This window comes from Sturnus vulgaris, chromosome 2, assembly GCF_052056855.1.
Source record: "Sturnus vulgaris isolate bStuVul1 chromosome 2, bStuVul1.hap1, whole genome shotgun sequence".
Lineage (NCBI taxonomy): Eukaryota > Metazoa > Chordata > Aves > Passeriformes > Sturnidae > Sturnus > Sturnus vulgaris.
The window spans coordinates 63,871,815-63,893,164 of NC_142244.1; the positions used below are offsets into that span (position 1 = coordinate 63,871,815).

General features: G+C 39.6%; 1 protein-coding gene across 3 annotated transcripts in view; it reads left to right on the plus strand.

Annotated features, from left to right (window-relative positions):
• Positions 1 to 2,805: 2,805 nt before the first annotated feature.
• TDRD3 (tudor domain containing 3) overlaps positions 2,806 to 21,350 on the plus strand; it is a 92,134-nt gene continuing 73,589 nt past the window's right edge. Inside the window, exon 1 of one of the 3 annotated variants that reach the window (XM_088159731.1) lies at positions 2,806 to 3,005. Coding sequence is in view for 2 of the 3 variants with exons in the window: in XM_014895359.2 (XP_014750845.1) it covers positions 2,965 to 3,005 (41 nt within the window). In the remaining variant the exon portion in view is untranslated. The remainder of the gene's footprint in view (positions 3,006 to 21,350) is intronic. The other 2 variants (XM_014895359.2, XM_014895358.2) reach the window with 2 other exon arrangements.

A 21,350-nucleotide genomic window follows, 5' to 3' on the forward strand; every position in this document is an offset into this window, starting at 1 on the left:
AGTTTGGACAGAAGAAATCCATGTGAATTTTGTGGACAGTGATGCACTGATTCATCTGGAGCAACAAGCATTTTTCAGAGAAAGCTCTGGAGGCAGAGTCCCTTACAGACACATGGGGGTTTAGGTCAGACCCAGTACAGCCCCAGGTACTCCGGTGCTCATTACCTTCAGCAGTCATTTATTCTAAAGGTGATTGATATAGAGAATATGCTCTACGGATGTTTTATCACAAACAGTTGGTACAGAAGGTCTTATCTGCAGGTTTCTGACTGCCTGGCAGGCACTGCATCACCTTCTGTTTTACAGTGGAACTAATTGTTCACCTCAGTGCAGCACAGCCAACAGCAACTACAAATCTCAGGCAGTGCCCTCTGTGAGCAGAGAAACACCCACTAATGGGGACTTCTACACAAAAGGAGGCACGTGTGAATATATACACACACGTGTATCTCAGCTTGCATATAATTAATTTCTTAGATGCCTGCAGACCTCAAAGAAGCACAGCACCTGCATTTTCTTTATAGTAGATGTTGTTCAGTGCCATGAGGTACAACAGCTAGCCCTATGCTGGCATAAACTGCTGGTATAATTGCCTGGTGATTTCAATGAAGATTTAAATAAGCAAAACCCTCCATGTCTTAGACTAACACGAGGCACTGTATAAAGTCTGTAATTCTCATTATCTTCTCCTAGGTCATACTCCATCCCTTACTAATTGGCTCTGTGGGCATCCCATTTTGAGTTACAATGTTTACAAAGCTTTTCTTGATAATCTAACGTGCAGACAGGTCAGATTCCAAATGCAAGGTGTTTTTATTCCCATTTCTTTTGCATGATAAGTTCTGAACCGGAACCACACTTCCACCTATCTGCTAATGCTTTTCCATCAGTAGCTGCTACTGTTGCAACACAGGTGTGACTTGGCCACTGATACTGCAGTGTGACTCTTCTGCTTTACAGTATCCCTCATCACTAATTCAAGAGTTTCTTTGGTACAGACATACAGTAGGTTTGTTTTGAGGCTCTTCGGTTAGTTAGTCCTCCTTGACATTATTCCTTTGGCAGATCATGTTCAGCTGGAGCCTTGCCATGACACAGGACTGCACAACCTCTGAAAATCCACTTTCCCAATGAATAATGCACCCCCTGCTACTTTTTTTGTTGTTGTTGTTTAATGACCACCACAAGGATTAACACTTTGTTACGTCTATATTCATTATTTTGAGATTTTGTTAGCAGAAATCACAGGTCAGTCTTCCATTTTTAAGCTGCCTTTTAAAAATTATGTTTAAATTTTTTTTTTAGGTTTGTGTTAAGGCTCATGACCAGGAAAGCTTCAAGGATATGTGTAGCATGTTCAGTTGAACCTGAATAGTATAGGTTTTGTTTCCTTCATTTGTGTCAAGTTTTTAATAATTATCAACTCAGATATATATGCCTTCTTAAAAAAAGTAGCCAGACAGGACACCATACCTACTTCTGACAAAATCTTTGTCCTAGAGTATATGGTTATATACTCTATAGTTATAGACACAAAAGAAAATACCACAAATGAGCAGCACAGTGTTGTGGGCAAAAAACCTGAGTGATTTGTACTCAGTATAGCAAAGAGAGGTTTTCAGGTGGATCAAAATAACCAAACCAACCAACCAACCAAAAAAAACCAACAACAAAAAAACCAACAAAAAAAACCCCTCAACAAAAGCAAAACTGTAAGCTTTGACTTGAAGATGCTGCATAAAAACGGAAACATCTTAAGGATGAAAATGACCCATGAAGAAAAGTCTACCTTTAATAGACAAACATAACAGGTAGACAAATTTCAAAACAGTGCTGAAAAAAACAATTTGGCATTGAGGGGTTACAGAAATAACTGGACATGATGTACTAATGCAAATGGTCAGTGTTTTCTGCAGAGCAGCTGATCTCACCTGCAGGCAGAAACTCTGAGTGCCAAGGCCTTGAAAAGCATTTTCTTAATTCCTGATCTGCTCATATTCACCTTCTGGCGGTTTCTGTGAATGCTGGAATAACAGAGTAAACGGGGGACAGCGCTCCCACCGCGCCCGTCTCCGGCACCCGAGGGCACTGGGTACTTGTAACGGCAATAACAAAATAGTGCTATTCTGTTAAAGTATAATTCCCATTAAAAAGGCAAATAAAACCAAACCAAAAACAACAACAAAAACTCAAAACCAAACAAATAAAAAAAGCCCAAAAACGTTAATATCAGTGCTCATTACAGCTTTTCTGAACACTTGAAGGGGCAGTGATTCCACCACTTCCGTAGGCAGCTTGTTCTAATGCTTCACCCTTTCTGTAAAGAAGCTTTTTCCTGCTATCCCATCTAAAACTCCTGCAGCACTACTTGAGGCCGTTTCCCGGCCATTCGCACTCGTCCTCGGGTAGAAGAGCCCGACCCCCCTCCTGAGCCTCCTCCACGCTGAACAGCCCCAGTTCCCACAGCTGCTCCTCATGTGACGTGCGCTCCAGACCCTTCTAAAAGTCCCTCCTCACTCGCAACACGTGTTTTGAGGGCACGGAGGGGAGCCTTTTCCAGAACAACGGAACTGTCAATAATAAAGTTTACAGATGAAACGCGTCTAACCAAGCCCTTCCCGACAGTACACGGCAGCAGGCAGGCCCCGAGCCGCAGGAGCAGGGCCGGCGCTTGCCCGCTGCGCTGCCCGCACTCCTTCCCTTCCCCGCCATGGCCGCGGCAGCTTCCAGGCACCCGCCGGTCGCGGGCTTTGTTCGTCTCTGCCTGCGTCGCCTCCGCCCCTTCCTTCCTCCTTCCTTCCCCCCTCCCCTCCCTCCCCCCGGCCGGCCCAAGAGCCCGGAGAGGCCCGCGGGGTGGGGGAACGAGCGGGCCCCGCGTCCCTCCTTCCCCTCCGAGTGAGTGCCAGGGGTCCCCGCAGCGCCCGGCGGCCCCGAGTGCTGCGGGTGAGCGGCAGGGGAGGCGCCATGGCCGAGCGGGCGCGGGCGGCGCTCTCCGAGTCGGGCTGGTAAGTGGGGCCGAGCTCGGCCGCACCGCCGCCCCCGCCTCCGGGGGTGACTCTGAGCGGCGGGGCGGGTTGGGCATTCCCCCGTGTTTGAGGCGTGCGGTGCGGGGCAGCGTCCTCGCCCCAGCTCCGCTCGGAGCCTGTTGGGGGCGGGCAGGGGCTTGTGCAGCCCCCGGTGCGCTCGGGGCCTGGCGCTGGCTCGCCCTGGAGAGGAGCTCCGGGCCCGTCCCGGCGGCCCTGCGGGGAGGGCCGGCACCCCTATCCCGGGACCACCCCCGAGGGCCCCTCGGGGTCGGCGAAGGCCTCCCCGCCTGCCCCGGGACCGGCCTCGCCAGGAGGCCTGGCGCCCGCCCGTAGTGCTGGGGTTGTTCACTGCGCCCCTTCAGTAAGGAAGGCAAGATGAAAAAGTGGGGTTAAGGTAGGGTAAATGAGGCATACGTGAGGTTGAACTCGGGTACTTGTATTTTCTGCTTAGTCCCAGTTGTTGGGCGCGCAATATCCATTTTGGAACAAGGTGTTTCAACGAGTTGTGCTTTTAAAACGCCTATTGTAAACGCTTATTTGCTAGCCTAGAGGTGAGTGCGCATTGTAGGAAGTTTTTGTTTTGTTTTGGGGCTTGCTTGTTTATTTCATTGTTTTGTTGAAGTGATTGACTTATTAGTCAACACTGACTTTTTTCAATAATTACTTTGAAAGTCTTTCATCAAACCTAACGTTCAGTGCTAACTGCTAAAGCACAAAGCAACATATGCCAAGTTATCTTCAGTGATGTTTTGGGGATATTTCTGTTTTACTGTTTACATTACTAGTTGTCCTGGAACGTGGTTTCATGTGTGTCTAAGATGGAAAAGGTGAAAGTGGGTATCATGTGATTTGGAATAAAACCGCATAATTTACTTGGAAAGAGACTTGTGACAGTCATCTAGTCAAGTTGCTTGATGACTTCAGTACTGACCAAACCTTGGTATGTTATTAAGGGCACTGGCCAAATGCCTCTTAAATTTTTCACTGGTTTGGGACATTGACCGCTGCCCTAGGAAACCTCTTCCAGTGTTTGACTATACCCTCAGTAAAGAAGTGCTTCCTTATGTCCAATTTGACCCCTCCTTGACACAGCTTTGAACCATCCCTGTCCATCCTATCACTGGATCCCAGGTAGAAAGGATCAGCACCTCCCTCTGCACTTCCCCCATTCAGGAGGCTGTAGGAAGAGAGCAATGAAGTTTGCCCCTCAGCCTCCTATTCTCCAATCGAGACAAGCCAAAGTCTTCATCAGCTCCTCGCAGGCCATACCATCAGCTTTGTTGCCCTCCTCCCTATTTAAGGCCTTCACACAGTTTTCCTGTTCTGTGCACAGTTGTCCGGGTAAGGCCACCCCAGTTCTGAATACAGTGGGATAATCACCTCCTTTAACCTTCAGGTGATGCTGTGTTTGTTGGGCCAACTTTTGCTGTGCTACTTTGTAGTAATAGTAACCAAGTAGAGTAATTACATGTCTTGTGGTATGCTTCTTGGATAAGTGTTTCGAGATTCAAAAGTACCGTTCTAAGTGATACTAGAGTGCACAATCCTGTGCTTGCTGGCTATTGCTGAATTGAAATAATCATAACTATTTCTGCTACTTTTTATAACATTAGCTTATTTAATGTGACTTGAAACTTGCCCCTCTCCGCTTCTGTACTTAAACCTCTCTGAAAATGCAAAAGTTTTCCATAAAAATAGTTTTATTTTCTTAGTTTGATTTTATTGCTTTCTGTTGCCTATTCAAGATTTTTTCACAGTTTTCAGCTCTTGAGTTGTTTCATTGCCTTTTCAGCTGAATGAGTGCCATTGGTAAATGGCTTTCAGGTTTTGGCAGTACAAATAGGAGATGCCTGTGAAACCATCTTTCCCTCTGCAATGTTTGCTGCTCTCCTTGGGAATGTGGACTCTTGAATGGCTGTAAACACCTGTTATTCTTGCAGTCCTGTAGGGTGGGAGCCAGAGGCTGAAAGTTGATCGGGCAAGTAATGGCCTAATTATCAGGTCCACTGGAATTATGCCTTGACCTAGTTGCATTTGGAAGGGTAGCATAGAAGAGGGAGGAATTAATGCATATACTTTTGAGGAGTGTGAGGTGGAGTGGAAAAAGAAATAATGATTTGCAAATCTTGCTTAGCTGTGTTCATGCACTTTAAAAATAATAGTAGCCTGAACATCCATGCTTCTAACGGCTTTGCTGTTGCTGTAAATTATGATTTTTCTCATATTATTAGATCTTAGAGTTATTTAACACATCTGTGAGTGAGCCTTCAGTGGCGTTTAATGTAGTATTATGTGTCTGACTACTCCTAAATAGTTAATGTTTTCTACCAATTTGGTTGTTCCTGTTACCTGATGTCTGAATGATAAGTTTTCTAGCTCAAAACCAAAACTGAGTTTATATAGTAAAATCTGTCCCCACTTAAACTGCAGAAGCATTGCATGGCATCTCAAGTAAAAAAACGTTGTGCTTGCTTAGCTGAAAATTTGCTAGCTTGTAAAATACTGCCTGTACTGATTGGATTTTACAGTAAGTTTCTTAAATCTTACAAGGTTAGAAGTGTTAAGGTAGACACTTGTTTATGTCAATTTCTGCAACTAGTGCTTACCTTTTATTATTCTGAATTAAAAATAAAGTTATTTTTCAAGTTAAACAGCAATACAGTGTAGTTAATACTGAACAGTAATTATATATCTATTCCCTTCCCCCAACCAGGTATTGTCAGAGTAATCTGTTACAAAATTGCCCGGGAATTTGTAATGTTTACCTACAGTATATCAATTACATTTCTGTCAGTTTCTGAAAGGTAAAGTAGCCCTACCCAGTAAACATAACAGTGGTAGGTAAAGCTGGGAGTTTTTTTTTTTTTTCCTTTAAGTGATGATGGTGTTTTATGAAAATGAGTGTACTGTAGTTTATGCAGAATTGTAGTTTTTCTGAAGATGGATCCTTGCAGCTCTATTTGAAAGTCTGCATTTCTTGGTGCTAGTTCTTTTCGTTATACACTACACTGTTCCTTGGAATGAGATATTGGCTCCAGCTAGGGGAGAGATAAGGTGTTTGCATTACATGTCAGTGAAAAAGATATTCTGTCTTGGAAGAGAAGGTCTGTATTAACTTTTATTTAATTATCAAACATGAGGAGGAAGGCCAAGTGGCAGAATTTTTTGTATTGTTATAGTTGCAATAATGAATTTCAGAACCAGTTTTCCAGTGTTCTTATTAAAATATAGACCTTAATAGAGCATGAATTAGTGAATCCAGTTTTATTACTGAAAGTGAAGTCCAGAAGAACTGCAGAATACGTCCGTTTATGTAAACAATGAGTCGCAAAGCACTTCTTAATGGCTTGCAACAGACTTTTTTTGTGGTGTGTTTTTTGGTTGGTTTGTTTGATTTTTTTAAATTTCTTGGGTGGCATTTCACAAGAAAATATGACAAGCCAAGACCTCTACAGTGCTCCTAGATCTTTGCAGAACTTGGGAATTTTTTACATAGAAATGCCAATATATTGTCAAAAATGAATAATATGCCGTGGCCTACAGCAGGTTTAGCCTATGGTTGACAGATCTCGGGTCTGTTGATTGACCTGGTGGAAAAACAAGAGGTGCAAACTAGATAAGTAAAGATTTTTGTAGTACAGCTAAATGTATTTGCAAGTTCTTTGTCAACTAGTACAGATATTGTTTTTTATTGCAGTGTGTAATGCCATAAAAATTAGTAACTCTGTGGCAAGAAATAGTCTTGTAAAACATAATGTATTTTGTAAACAATGTTGTGATGATGAAAAGTTACTCCCAGAGATGAAGAGGAGCTGGAATTGTACTAGTTGTTTGGAAACAAAATACTGCTAAACAGTCTCTGAGAAAACCTTATATTAATGTCATCATGGCTGTATATTCTTTGTAAGTGAAAAATATCGAGTTGATACGGACTTTTAAACTGAGTTTTTGGTATTTCAGCAAGTGACGTGCTGTATACTGAGTAACTCTGGGTTTAAGATTGGTTTCTTCGCATGTGTCCGCTTGTAACATTAATCATCTGATATGATCCAAGCTCGAAAACAAAAGTTAGGTGTATGCCTGGAAACACAAGGAAGTTGTCAAAGGGAGGAATCTAACACCATTTTCTAAGAGCACGGCAGGCATTTGGCAAAGTAGTCAGTTCCAGAATTCTGCTATTCCAATAAAACGTTTTTGGAAATCACAGCTGAAATTTGTTCCTGCATATTGAGCAAGCTCAGGCAGGAGACAAAATTTTCCTTAGATGCAAGCATAACACACATCTCGTGTTTCACAGGAGAGATGCATCTGTTTTGAGATTCTTGAGACTTCTTTTGTGATGTGCAAAATCTTGTGAAGTTTGCTTGGTACCATGAAATCTCAAAATGCTAGTACTAAACAAAATGCCACATCATTGCATTTTTTATTTGTTCAGATGTATCCCTTACTGACTGATCAGTTTGCGTTCCTGCTGGGTCACAAGTAATGGGTAGTTAGAACCTGAATTTTTCCTGTCATTTTTACTCTGAAGGAGTGCAAAAGGTGCAGCATTTTGCATTCTGTTAAAGGAAGCAACCCCAAGAAACTAATTCAGATGCTATTTTTTCCTTCTTTTTAAAGAAGATGCTGGGTGTTGAAAAAATAACTGTTACTTGCTGGAATTGTTACAACTACAATAACAAATTTAGGGTTATAATGAAAAGGTGGAAAATAAGGGAAAATACCCATGGGTACAATAAGGAGATGGAAGGAAGTAGGGGACTAACTAACATGTTTGGAACACCTCACTTTGCAGAAGAGAAAACTGAAGGGGGTGAACTTGGTGAGGTTTATATAATCTGCAGGCAGGACATAAAATGAAAGTAGATCTCTTACTCACCAAATCCTACACAGTTATTGCTCACTGAATGCTGCAGCTCTAGAATTGGAAAGCACTTACAGTGCTTATTGGAAGTCAGTAGCAGATGGGTTTAAAAGTGGGTAAAACGTTTGACTGAGGACCTCAACCAAAGCTTATTTGCCATAAGACAGATGGTTATCCTGAGGGTAATTATGCTTGGTTAAAGATGAGAAACTAGGTAGATAAATGATTGCTTCATGTTGGAACAATGTTAGCAGTAGGTTTCTGCTAGGATTAAGAGGTTCATTATATTAAAAATATTCCTAAGGAGTGACAATACTGTCTCACCGTAGCAGTTTGTTGATCTTTGGGTATTGGTAAAATCTGAACTAATTGGGTACTTGCAGCAAACTCTTCCAAAGCTGTTGTCCAGTTCTTCTGTATTCAAGTGTAGTTCTGTTCTGGTGAATTCCAAATGATGCTCATAGAGGGGAAAATAATGCAAACCTATCAACACAGTGATGAGCTCTAAATTTCCTCCTGTTACATATATAAGTGAGAAGGGCAGTGGTCAGCTGTTAGGAATTGTTTCACAAAGAATTAAATCATTGTTAGGTAATTATGTTCATCAGTGGTGTGCTGAAATCATTAACAGCGTGCATGTAATCATCCCAGCACAGCAAGGATTTCATAGACACTGAAAAATCGGATGAGAGGTCTGGAAGATACTCTGTGCTGGGAAGATCAAGATCTTTACTCTGAGAAACAGAGCAATAGGGGAAGAGATGATAGAGATCTATAAAATCCATAGATCATAAAGAAATGGTTAATAGAAAGGAAGAGTAGCTATCTTTCTTAGGACAGGAATTGGGCCGCATAGTGAATCAAACTTGCTACCTGATGAAAATTAAAGTAGCTTGTCAAGCAATGTGTAATTAAATTGTTGAACTTATTTGCCACATGATATTGTAGAGCAGAAAAAGTGTGAGCGAGTTAAAATGTAATTAGGCAAAGCCATCTAGGAATAGTTGCACTGAATACTGAATACAGAACTCTGCAGTGGACTACCAGCTCTAAAATGGCTGATAGCCAGGAATTACTCTGGACTTTTTGCTGTGGTTTGCATTCTTGACTTGGATCATCTGCCTCTGGCCACCGTTGACAAAAATGGAACTGTTTATAGCTGTGTTAAATAGCTCTTGACTGCATAAGTTAAAACACTATATATGTTCATATTTTTGCATTGTTAGGTAAGTGTCATCACACCATAGTTCTGAAGAAAGGATTTTCTCCCCTTTATTGGAGAAGACGGAGGGAGGATTTGGAGAGAAATGAACCAAATTGTTGAAAACAGAGGGAAAAGGCAAAGCAAGTGTGATGGTCCCCTATGCACTCCATCTCAGCTGTGATTTCCACTGCCTTGCTGCAGCTCACCCTTCTGGTTTTCATCAGTTGCTGGGAAAGACTCTCCCTGCATCTTTTTATGTGAGATCTCGAATCGATTTATGCACAGTCTTGAGGGACACAGACTTCACTTGCAGGTTTCTCTTCAGCTCGGAAGCTAAAGCACTAATGTAGGATGTCCCTGATTTATAGAATTGTTGCAACTTAGAGTGAAGTTGTTGCTACTGTGGACAAAAAAAAAAAAAAGAGAAAAGGAGAAAGCTTACTCTACTTGCAACATAGCTAAAGTTAAAGACCTTTAAATTGCTGCAGATCTCTTTTTGACACCCACCTTATCAGTGTCCTGGCTTTTCTTGGTATAGTGTGTCTCACGTTGATTTTTTTCTGATCAGCGAGTTCCCTGGAAATGTGTAGGTTTCCCATAGCTAGTCTCCTTTTCAGAGTCCTTGAAATTTTGACTGTATTGAGTCTTGTTTCAGAAGTTATTTACTTAGTGTTGTAATTCTTAGACTTAGCCTTCTTTATGGGATGCAAATACTTAGGACAAGCGTTACCTAATGAGTTTGAGTCAGTGACATTCTAGTTTCCTTCTTTCTACCTCTTTTTGTGCACTTCGAAGAACTCATATTAAACACTGCGCATTATCTCCAGTCTGCTGAGTTTCATAAGACTTTCTGTCAATTTTTCTGTTGTTAAACTAATATATATCATCACATAAGTAAAGTGATGGGATGGAGCTTGTTACACAATTGGAATTTACTGTACTGGCTTGATTTACCTCTTCCCTAGGAGAAGTTTTGTTTCTCAGTGTAGTGTAAATGGTATTTTGGTAGGGATTTGAGGGAAGGATAGAATAGCAACATGCTTGATTATTATTTTTCTTTTCCAGCAAACCCAAATGAACTTCCCAATGGAAGGGTGAATTAATAAAAGCATCAGTGTGTTTGAAAAGTCTGAGGTTTTCTCAGGGTCAGTATCTTACCATTTGAGCAAAAGTAGGTTCTTTTAAACTTACATGTTCCTGGTAATTTAAATTATTAGTCAGAAAGCCTGTGTCATCTAGAATGTGGAAATTTAAGACATTTGGAGTAGATGTGGCATGTAGATGAACCGAATCTAAGGAGAAAGACCTTTGCAAAGACTTTGCGTTCTGAAATCATAAGATTCTTGAGACAGATTTTTTTTTTTTCTTTTGTCTCTTCAATGTCTATGTGCTCACATTCTCCAGATTCTGAGTACTTGAGCAGCAGGTGGGAGGGTAGTTGGTGATTTTGGAGTAAGGTACTGTTACCTTTCATACTAATAACAAAGTGATATTCATGAGGATTTTCTATGTGTATATTTTGTGTGTCGCTACTGGTTAAAATACAGCTTTATGTAAATAACACATGTAGGAATACCTAGTAGCAAGAAGCTGTCCTGAAGTTTTAGTTAAAGAGAATTACACTTGGAAACATGGGATATTAAATATCCTATACATTGGTTATTTTTTTTCTGTGCAATAAAATTAAAATAAATTTAAAACTGATGCTCCAAGCTGTGAATATTGTTCATACTTTCAGGAATACTGCATTTTCTACTTCTTTAGAGAAAATGGAGCATATTTAATTCCAGTAAGAGTAATTCCAATAGAGCTGACAGGAAGTAGGAAAGGCTCTCTAGGGGATGAATAGTATATGCATGTTTCTAATCACTTTTTATGTACTTAATGTAATGCATATTCATAAGGTGTCAGATATCAGGAGGACTGGACAGCTCTAGGACTGATGTACAACCTTTGAGCGTCTTTGCACGTTTAAGGAAAAAGAAAGTGGTTTAAATAATCTTTGTACCACTGGTAAGTAATTGAAGCGTGACAGGTGTTCTTGTTTGGCATAATTTTGAACCCTTTGCTTTGGAAAAGGTAGCCTAGCTTTTGGAAATGAGAGTTATGGCATTAACTGACAGCAAGTGAAGACTTACTGGAAAACAGACTGCTGAACACGCTTCTTTATAAGGGAGTGCTGTCTGGGGGCAGTGGTCAAGACTGGCTTTTTCTTTTTTCTTGTTTGTCTCCTAGTGCTCCAGGAACAGCTCGAGCTTCTAGTGCTGTGTCATATCTGAAGAAAAGCTGTTGAAGAAAGCCAGAGGAGAAAAAGCCATGTGTGTTAAGACAGCTTCAAGATACTCTCAGTGGCGTGGCAGCTGTGTCTTTGGCACAGCCCCAGCCTTAGTATATTTGTGTTCAGTTTAACGCTTTAGGGTGGCTGCCAGCATATTCTTGGGAAAATGTGAGTTAGAAAGACTGTTCATGGCTTGTATCTGAGAAGAAAAAAAATAAAAGAATTTTAAGAATTTTGTTGCATGAACAAAGTAACCCTCCACAGTGTTGCGAGTTGTGTCAACTTGCTGTGGCCTGTTATGAATCATGGAGTAGACTATCTTCTCAAGGAGCAGAAAGCTTGCAAGAGCTCTTGTCCAGCAGTTTCAGACTGCCGGGATGGTTTTTAGCATCTGCTTGTTTTACAGCAGTGCTGCTTGCTGGAAGCTTATCTTATCAAAGTTTGGAGTTAGTGGGGTTATCTTGGGCACATCTCTGTGTTACCTGGAAAAGTTTGACATTTTTGCATCACAGCTATTACTGCTAGATAACGGTGTGCCTGTGTTATCACTAAATCTCTTCTATTAAGTAGTTGTTAGAGACTCATGTTCAGTTGTTTTCTTTCATTCTGCTGAAGTTTCACTGTATTATATTCTTCTACTGTTGTAAAATACAGTATGTGTGATCTCAGTATTTACTTACAGATGTAAATCGGGGTACAGCATCAAATCACAGGCTAGAAGTGTGCATTATCCAGTAGTCTTATGAAAGGCATTAATAATAATATTCTCTTATTTATTGAGGATATGAAATCACTTAGCTCCGATATTGATGGCAGTGTACTGAATAGGTAAAATACATCTTTCAACAGCTGGATCATCTTGTTTCATGGTATTGCTTGTTAAAATGATAGAATGGAAGTTACCATTTATTATGGAATCACATTTCCACTTCTTTTGATTGATGTTGCCATAATTTCTGTTAGGCTCATTGTAAAGTGGGAGCATGGGAAGCTTTAAAAGGCATCAGAGCAGTTAAGTTTACTCAGAGTTTCCAAGTACATACTATTTCTTTTACTTTTTAAACTGTGATACTGTGTCCAAGACAGTTTTAAATACAAAGCGGAGGTGAACTTCAAACTATTTTTTAGAATTGTAATGCTAATGAACATTACCTTTTTTATCTTTGCACTCTTTCTGTTACACAGTTGAAAGTACTAGCGAGTGTGAAGTTTTTCATTTAACTGTTATTTGGAGAAGAGCACGAGGGGGGAAAGCATCAGTGAAGGAGCTGAAGAGATGGTGGGTGATTTTCAAGGGTTTAGTTCTGACTGTGCAGAGTAGTGATTTCTGAATGAGGCACACTTTGTGTTGAAGTAATGAGCTGCTAAGGAATGCTGAGAGGATCCTTATGTAAAAATATGATCCATCAAACTGCTTTTCATTGAAAACAGAATGTATAATGAGCAGAGTCATGATTCTTGGTTTAAACAACTTACATAAAGTTGTGTTTTTTAATTCAGATGTAAAGTACGATACACAGTCATATGTAGTATGCAGGTAGGTTTTGATAGATTTGAGAATTGCAGTTCGGCTGGTGTAAGAAACAACCTGGAATTCTGTCTTTTGGCAAATACTTGCCAAATACCTCTGGAACTTTTCACTTGAGTAGTATCTACAATTTTTGATACAAAATGACATCAGATTTGTTTGTAACTATGAAAATCAGAGTAAATGAAGGAAGTGGATGCATTGTTGCTTATGCTTAAAATATTAAGGTAAACATGTTTGGGTTTAATAGTTAAATCATTCTTGAATATGTAGAATAAAATAATTTCAATCAATGTTTGCGTCATTAAATGATAAGTAACAGTTTGTGGTAATCTCTTTCTTAATGGCCAAAGAAATGGCCACTGTGAGTTTGGTCTGAAAAATTTCTGGCATACATTTAATTTGAATTTCATTTTGAAGAATTGTTAAATGTAGAGAGAATTTCTATGGGATAAGCAAATAAGGAAACAAGAACTTGAAGGTGTTTTTATGATTGAGGTGTTAAGTTTTGTAAATCCACCGAGTTTTCAGCCTTGATCAAATAACTACTGCAGAAATTTGTAGCTGATGCTCATTTATGATTTTGGACGCTTAGGCAAAAAGATTCTCTATTTGTGGTTTTGAGATGGAAAAGATTTCCTTTGGGAATGCTGCCGAGGGTTTACCAGTGTGTTATTTTCTCTAGGTTTGGGAACGGGGAGAAGGAAAGAGAATGTCTTTCTGAACACTACAGTAGTCTCTGTTCTGCTTTCTTAGTTTATGTTTTGGTTCCTAACTAAACCATGCCACCATATAATAATAACATGTGGAAATGGAAAAAGCTTAATTTAGTCTAGAAGAGTGATTGTTGTTATGCTTTAGCTGTGGTCATATGTTTGTCATGCTGTTGCACTAGGGATGAACTTCGTGCTTTGTAACTGCATAATTCTGCTCTTAAATGTCTTCCAGTATTTTTTCTCTGTTCAGAATAATTACTGTGTGTCTATGTTGTTTGATTCTTAAAATAATAACATAATTTTTATCTTTTAATAACAGTAATAACTGACTATTTCTCCCCTTCTCCCCCCCTCCAACTTACTGACAGAGCAGGAAGTAATTTTCTGTCATAGGAAATGTTTCGGTGACTGACTTGGGAAGGAAAGGAAGTGAAAGCTTTAATTAGAGGATGATTCAAAAAAGCGGGAGAATAAAGAACATATATTATTCTCTGATTACACATCATCTGGCTGGGAGGTTAGATGAATCTCGAGTGTTAGAGGCCTTAATTTAAATCCTTTCTCTTCTTTAGCCTGCAGTGCCAAAATACTACATTGAAAGTATTAATTAAAGCAAAGAATATGAAAATAAATATTGATAGTGAGCTACTTCAGCACCTAATTTTTGCCTGTTACTTCAAAGAACATTTAGGTAAACAGTATGAAAGGAACATCATTTGGTGTCCTATTAATCTATCTTTATTTCAACCCACTAATGTTACTTTTTTCCCCCCAGCTCTTTTCCCCATTCCACTGTGGATGAAAGAATGAGCAAGTGTTTGTGTGGTGTTCAGCTACCTGCTGGTTAAATCAAGACAATCCTTTTTTGGTATCCAATATGGGACATAAAGGTTTGAAATAGTGGAAGATCTGACTGGAGCATGTTGAAACAAATTTGTTGTAATTGTGGAGTTATAGAATGGTTTGGGTTGGAAGGCATCTTAATGATTACCTAGTTCCATCCATCCCCCTTACCATGGGCAGGGACACATTCCACTAGACTGGATCACTCAAAACCACATCCAGCCTGGCCTTGAACACTTCCAAGAATGAAGCATCCACAGCTTCTCTGCAAAGTGTCTTCCAGTGTCTTACCACAGTAAAATATTCTTTCTAATATTTCATCTTCATCTACCCTCTTTCAGTTTACAGCACAGATTTGTGTGTGCAGAGCTGTTTTGTATATCAACAGTACTTGCTTTAAATGTCTAAGTGTATACATGTTTAAGTGTATATATGTTTTGTAAGTAACAATACTTGCTGTGTATGTTCCATGTTGTGCTGTTCATCATCTCTGGGGGCTGGGTTGAGGTTTACATTGTGTTGAATTTTGTAGCTCTGGCTCCCGCTCGGACTGTGGTTGTGAGACCGCGGTGATGCTTGTGCTCGCGCTGCTGCCATCTCCGAGCTTCGGGAGCCATCTACGGGAACCAGCCATCATTGCACTGTGCCCCTTTCCTCCTCGGGCAGTCTGGGCTGCAGGGGAGACACTCCTCCAGCTTCCCGCTCTCCTCCACGCCAATTGCAGTAGCTCTGGAGGATCCCGGAGGATCCTCAGCATGTTCAAGCCAGCATGTTCCTACTTCTGTCTCCTGAATGTGTTTTGGGTCTTGTTCAGGGTGAAACAACTATATAAGAATACGACACAGACATTTGCCCACAGGTCTGGGTAGCTATGAGTGGTAGTAGGGTGTGTGGGATGGTACAGCCAAGTCCCTGGTACAGTGGTTACCTCTAAATTTTGCAATTTCACGCCAAACAAGAGCATGGAATGAGTGGTTTTTTGGTGAGCATGGTGTTTATCTACCTGCTGGAGTAAACCACAACACTGTTGAACTGCAACTTGGATATAATCACTGTAAGCTCTTTAGAATGCCTCATAGGTGCAGTATTTTTTTTTTTTAGTTTTAGGAATATATGAATCTGTTGCTGTAGAGCTTTTCAGATTAATTGTAAACAAGTCTCTGTGTGTGTTCTTTTGCATTGCAAGAGTGCATGCCTTCATGCTGCTTACTTTTGAGTCATATTTTGTAAATGTGCTATAAAGCTAGTCTTAAACGTCTGTAGAAATGGTTATTTTAGACAAAGTAGAATAAGAGTAAATAGGACACCTTTGAAAACAACTGCTCTGTATCCAGAAAAAAATTCTGTGGTGAGTTAGAATTATACAGTAATAGTGATGTGTGTATTTTAAGCATTGATGACCACAGCTGTAAAGCAAATTACTTTCTGCTTGGTGTTTCAGTTTTAACGTACTTCATTGTTTCAGTAGTGATCCTCATCTTTGATCCTTTTCTTCTGAGCAGATTGTAACTTCTTTTTTGGTTTGTGCCAGTTTTGATACGTAGGAGGGAGTGATGTGCCTTGAGTGTCTCAAAAAGCTAAGTTTTTTTTAGTTAGAGGACTTGAATTGCTTCTCTAAGAGCAGTACCCACTATAGCAGTTATTCTTGGTGTCTTTGTTTTGGTCATAAAATTCTGTTTCAAACGTTTCAAATAAAACTGAAGATATTTTCTTATCATCCTGCTTTTTGAGTCAGCAAACACTGGGCATGTTAAGCTTTTATTATTTCTGAAATTAATATGAAGTATCTTGAAGCAGAAGTAGTCCAGATCTGACACTAGTGTGGAAGACATGCTTTAATAAGAAAACAGCAATTAATAATGTTTCCAGGTTTCATTTTGTAGCTTTATGGTTCAGTGCTGCTTTTGTGTGGTAATAAAGTAAGATTTTACAGCTTGAATTGAGAAATATTAATAACCTCATTCATGAGTACACTTGATAAGCTAAATAAGGTGATTAAAAATGATCAGATTTGTACTTGGTCTACTAAAGATTGAGCCTTTTGTTATTTATATGTAAGAATATTACGTTACACATTCCAGTCTCAATAAACCAACTTTTAAGTATCCTTGCTGGGAAAAAATGTAGAAAAGGTTCCTCTGAGAAATTATTTTTGGGAATTAATTCTTACAAAGATGCCAGATTTTGGGGTTTTTGTTCTCAATATATAATTTTAAAAAAATGTTTACTTGGCCAGATTCTCAAGAGGCCTTCCTAGTCCTAGCCCTTGCTCAGAGCAGGGATAACTCAAGCTAGGTCACCTTGTTCAAGGTCTTGTCTAGCTGAGCTTTGAATATCTCCAGGGTAGCTTGCTCTAGTGCTTAGCCATTCTTTGGGAAAACTTTTCTCTCTATGTCCATTTGAGATTTCCCGTGTTTTAGCCTGTGTTTCTTGCACTTTCTCATTTCACTTCACAGCACTCAAAACTGGTTTTGTCTCCTTAAAATGTGTTCAGATGGTGGGCAGGGCAACAATTTCCTTCTTTGGTCTGTTCTTCTTTGGGATAAACAACAGTGCTCTCAGTGTCTCCTCCTATGAACATGGGTTGCAGCCCCTAAAACTCCTCAATGGGCTGTCTTCAGTTTGCGGGTTTTCTCTCATAATGGGGACCCCTGACACTGGACACAATACAGTAGATATGCCTTTGTGCTATGGGGAGAAAAAGAACGTTTTTTGATTTGCTGACTAGTGTCTTGTTGTTGCAGCCCAGCATGTCCTTAGGCTTTACCACTCTACAGGGACACTGGTTTGTGTTCAAATTGTTCTACACCATGAACCCACAGAGCTGCTTTTTGTTCAGCTACTTCCTAGTCTCAGTGATTGGAAGGAGGAGTATCACTTGAGTCTAATTGTTGAGCTCCGTGGTGTTTCTTTTGGCCAAGGAATTACTATGGTGGTACATCTTGCATTGTTCAATTTTTACTGGCATATCATCCTCTACACTCTCCCCCCACCCCCAAAAAAATATTTCTGTTGCTTTTTTTTTTTGATGAAAAGTTATGCATCTATTTTAATGTGGTCATGTTAATAAAATTTTGACATGCTTATGCCAGCACAAGCTATGCTTATGTGAAGAAAAAAAGTAATGTACTTCTTCATTATAGAACATATATAACAGGGAAAGTAAGTACTTTATTATACCATTACTAGAATGACTTTTTTTGGGTGGGCTGCTACCTAAACTTCTGATTTCTCTAATTTCTGAACTGGAGCGTGTGGAGACCAGCACAAAAGATCTCTTTATTTTAAGTGGAAGTAGTATTTTGAGTTGACTTTGCTGCAGGTCCAAGCAGCATAAATCATTCTGTTCATGCACATCTTTCCTTGTTTAGTCTCTACGGGGGATGATCTTCAGCTGTCTTTTACTGTGTCGATCAAAGTTTCTGTCCCAGAACTGTCTCTAATCAAGTACAATAACTCATGTTTGTAGAGAAGCCCGAGAGTGTGACAAATGTGCAGAGATGATGTCTCAGAATATTTCCCCAGCTTTTAACTATTGGGTTTTTTTCGGCAATTTCCTCAGCTAGATATTTTCTTTCTAGTAAACTTTTGATAAACTTCTTTTCCATGGATCTGTGCAGTTCTTTCTTGAGCCTATGTTAAATTTTAGCAGTGTCAGAATAGTGAATAACACCTTCATATGCTGTCTGAAGCACCTTTTTCCTAAGTTTGCCCAATTTCTCACCTGCTCTCTTAGAGATGGTGAGTAGCCAATCCATTTTTATCTCCTTAATGTCACTTGCAACCGTATGGATATGTTAAATACCCTCTTTGGTCTTTATCATGGTGAGGAAACCTGGTCTTTCTAGTTAGTCTTCAAAAGAAAGGTGTTCTGTATTTGTGATCTGCTTTCTTACTGTCAAGTAGAGAAGGTCAGACAGGAGGGAGAGTTTAGGAAAAACAGATGAGGAAAAGGAGCAAGATGAAGGGAGATGCATATTCAATCTCAGTCATTATAGACCACATGACTGAGAAAATGTGATGTGATGCAGTTACGGTATTATTCAACTTCCTACCCCTCAAAAAAGTTAATTACTGGCTTATTAAGCTAAATATAGTGCATGGTAAATTACCTGGAAGTTTTGAAATTGCAAGTGTGTGGCTTTTGCATGGTGTCTTTTGGCCTGTTATGTACTTTTGATTTTGGATAGAAGAGTTGGGTGTAAGACTTGACAACCATTATTTGCTGTTACAAGAAGTAGGACTTGGCTTGTACAGTTCTGTGAGAATTGGTGACTGGATGTGGGTATGTTCCTATGCAGAATGAAAAAGTTTAGTGTTATCATGCCATCTTTCTGTGAAGATGATATATATACCTGATTTACTGTTTCACAGATGGAAGGTGTCACCAGCTCCTACTTCTCAGCTGAGCAGTGGTAATTGCTTGAGATGTCCTATCTCTGCTGGTTCTTGCTTGCCTTCCTGCTCCTGTCATATACTGGGAATTTATTTTTCTACAGGATGTAGATGTATGTTTCACTATGTACTTTTTAGCTTCCTAAATGTTGTGGCACAGACTTGATTTCATTATTTATTAATCAGACTATTAGAGCATAAACTTTAAAACTTTTGTAAAGAAAGTAAATAGTCCAGTTTTGGGTCATAGCATTGTATGATTACTTGGCTCATTTACTTGATGAAATGAAAAGCAAGTTGAAAATAAGCATTTCAGATCTATGGAAATCTGAAGTGTGGCTCTCTTCAAGTTCCTAATACTAAACTAATTATTGCAGACTTTCCTCTTTGACTCCCATGATGCTGCACTGCCCTTGGTATTCCCCAGCACCTGTGTACTAACACACCTTCTTTTCCTTCATGTGGCCTGTCCTACCCCAGACCACATTTGGCTTCCTCTCACGTCCCTCTCCATTTGGCAAGCACCAGCCTGTGTTATGGCTGGTTTGGAACTAGGCGAGTGCTTCAATTGACCAGTTGATTGCTCCTGCTGGAGATGGATGACAGCCAAGTTCTGTTTCCTTTTTCCACAATGCAACTGCTAATTTGTATGTCTTGCTCCTAGCAGGCAGCTGATTTCTGGGAAACTTAGGGGAAACTTAGGTGTCTTTGAGACCTCTGTTTCTTTGTCAAATTTGGCTAAAATTGGCTTGCGTGATTAGAATTCATTTGTGTGACATGGCTGCTGGACAAACGGCATAATATATAATCGCTGGTTTCCTAAGACTAATTGAACTGCATTTTAAAAACTTTTCAATTTGGTCATTAAAACAAAAATGAATAAACTAGACTTCGTGTGAAATGGTTTATCTATTTAATCTTTGAAATGTTTGCTTTTTCCAAATCCGGAATACAAAAGTAGGGGAGATAAATTTGGCAAAAGTGCCTGTCTCTGCCTTACGCTCGTTAGTTTAGCAGCTGGAGTGTTTCATTCTAGGTAAAATGGATACCAGCTCAGGCCCTGGGGATTTGAGACGTGTATTCTGCCTCCTGTGCTTTGTGAATCTGTAATGCACACTGTTGTGAATAGTCATTCTTCTTTGAAGCCATTCTCCAATTTATATATAATAAACTTTCTTTGGAGTTGCCTCAGGATCTCAGGCAAATTACCCCTTAGGCTTAGTGAGTCAGTCTGTGGGTTTGTTTTTTTTTTTCCCCTTTGTGTGTATTTTTGCATTTAGAGCAAGTTCAACAGAAGGAAGTGGCAAAGGGTCAGATACCTAGCCCTGAAATTGTGGGGGGATGCCCTGTTTATGCAATGCTGTATGATGAATTCTAATTTTTGTGCACGATGTTATTTGGTGTTACAATTATCCACTGCAGTTATTCTTTGCTAGGACGACGTGCAGCTGCGTTAAAATGTTTTAAAATCCCTTCATGCTTGCAGAAGCTAAGCTCTTCATTCAAGACAGATTGAAAGTGACCATTTCTTGAAATACTGAAGTAGATAAAATTTCAGCAGGTGTAGGAAGGGTTTTATTGGAATTTGTCCAAAATGAAAATGGCTGAGAGGGGTGATGTTCTCTTATGTTTTATATTATAGAACATATATGTTTACTGGCAGATAGTTATCCTGCAGATCAGGAGAGAATAATTTTTGATGGGGACTGTCTTCATAGATTCAGCTGAACATATCTTGATTTATTCAAAATAAGGCAGATGATGGTCCTGAGTCTTACTTTTGATTTTTTTTTTTTTTTTCTTCCTAACTCTCATGATAAGGCACCATAACTTGTCCTAACTCCAAGTTAGTTGTATTCTATTGTGATTTTAACTTCTCTATTTATTCTGATGCATTACTTTTTCTCTCTAACACCTCCCTCAGCTGTCAGAGATCAAGATCAGGTGTGTACTAAGGTGTTTAGCTCTTCATACTTCAGATGGAAGTAGACTGGAATTTAACTGTCTGTAAAACTTGTAAGGCAAACAGAACCTGAAGTAGTTGAGCAGGGGTGGGTGTGTATTAATGAAGGATAGCAGAATTGCTGGTAATTAGCACTTTCAGTTAATCAGCAGTACACTGAACAGATCACAAGAACATGAGTCTCCTCTTATAATGTTTTCACATGTGCTAACATACTAGATTAGATAATAAATAACCCTATAGCAAAGAGAGAAAAAGGAAAAGCATTTTAAAAAAACAGCTAGTTATATGACAAAATGGTAGTCATACTAGTTACATGTTCGTGGCAATAAAGACATACCTCACGTTGCTCCAATTTTTTCTGCATATCCTTTCTGGCCTCTGCTGAAAGAACATCAGAGTGCAGAAAATTGTCTTAGTTGAAGTCATGTTAAAAAAAAAAGCGACAAGTTTACTTATTTTGTCATTTTTTCTGCCTTTGTTCTTCACCCTTATTTCTTCTCTGTCACGATTTTTATCAGTGTCCTTTGCAT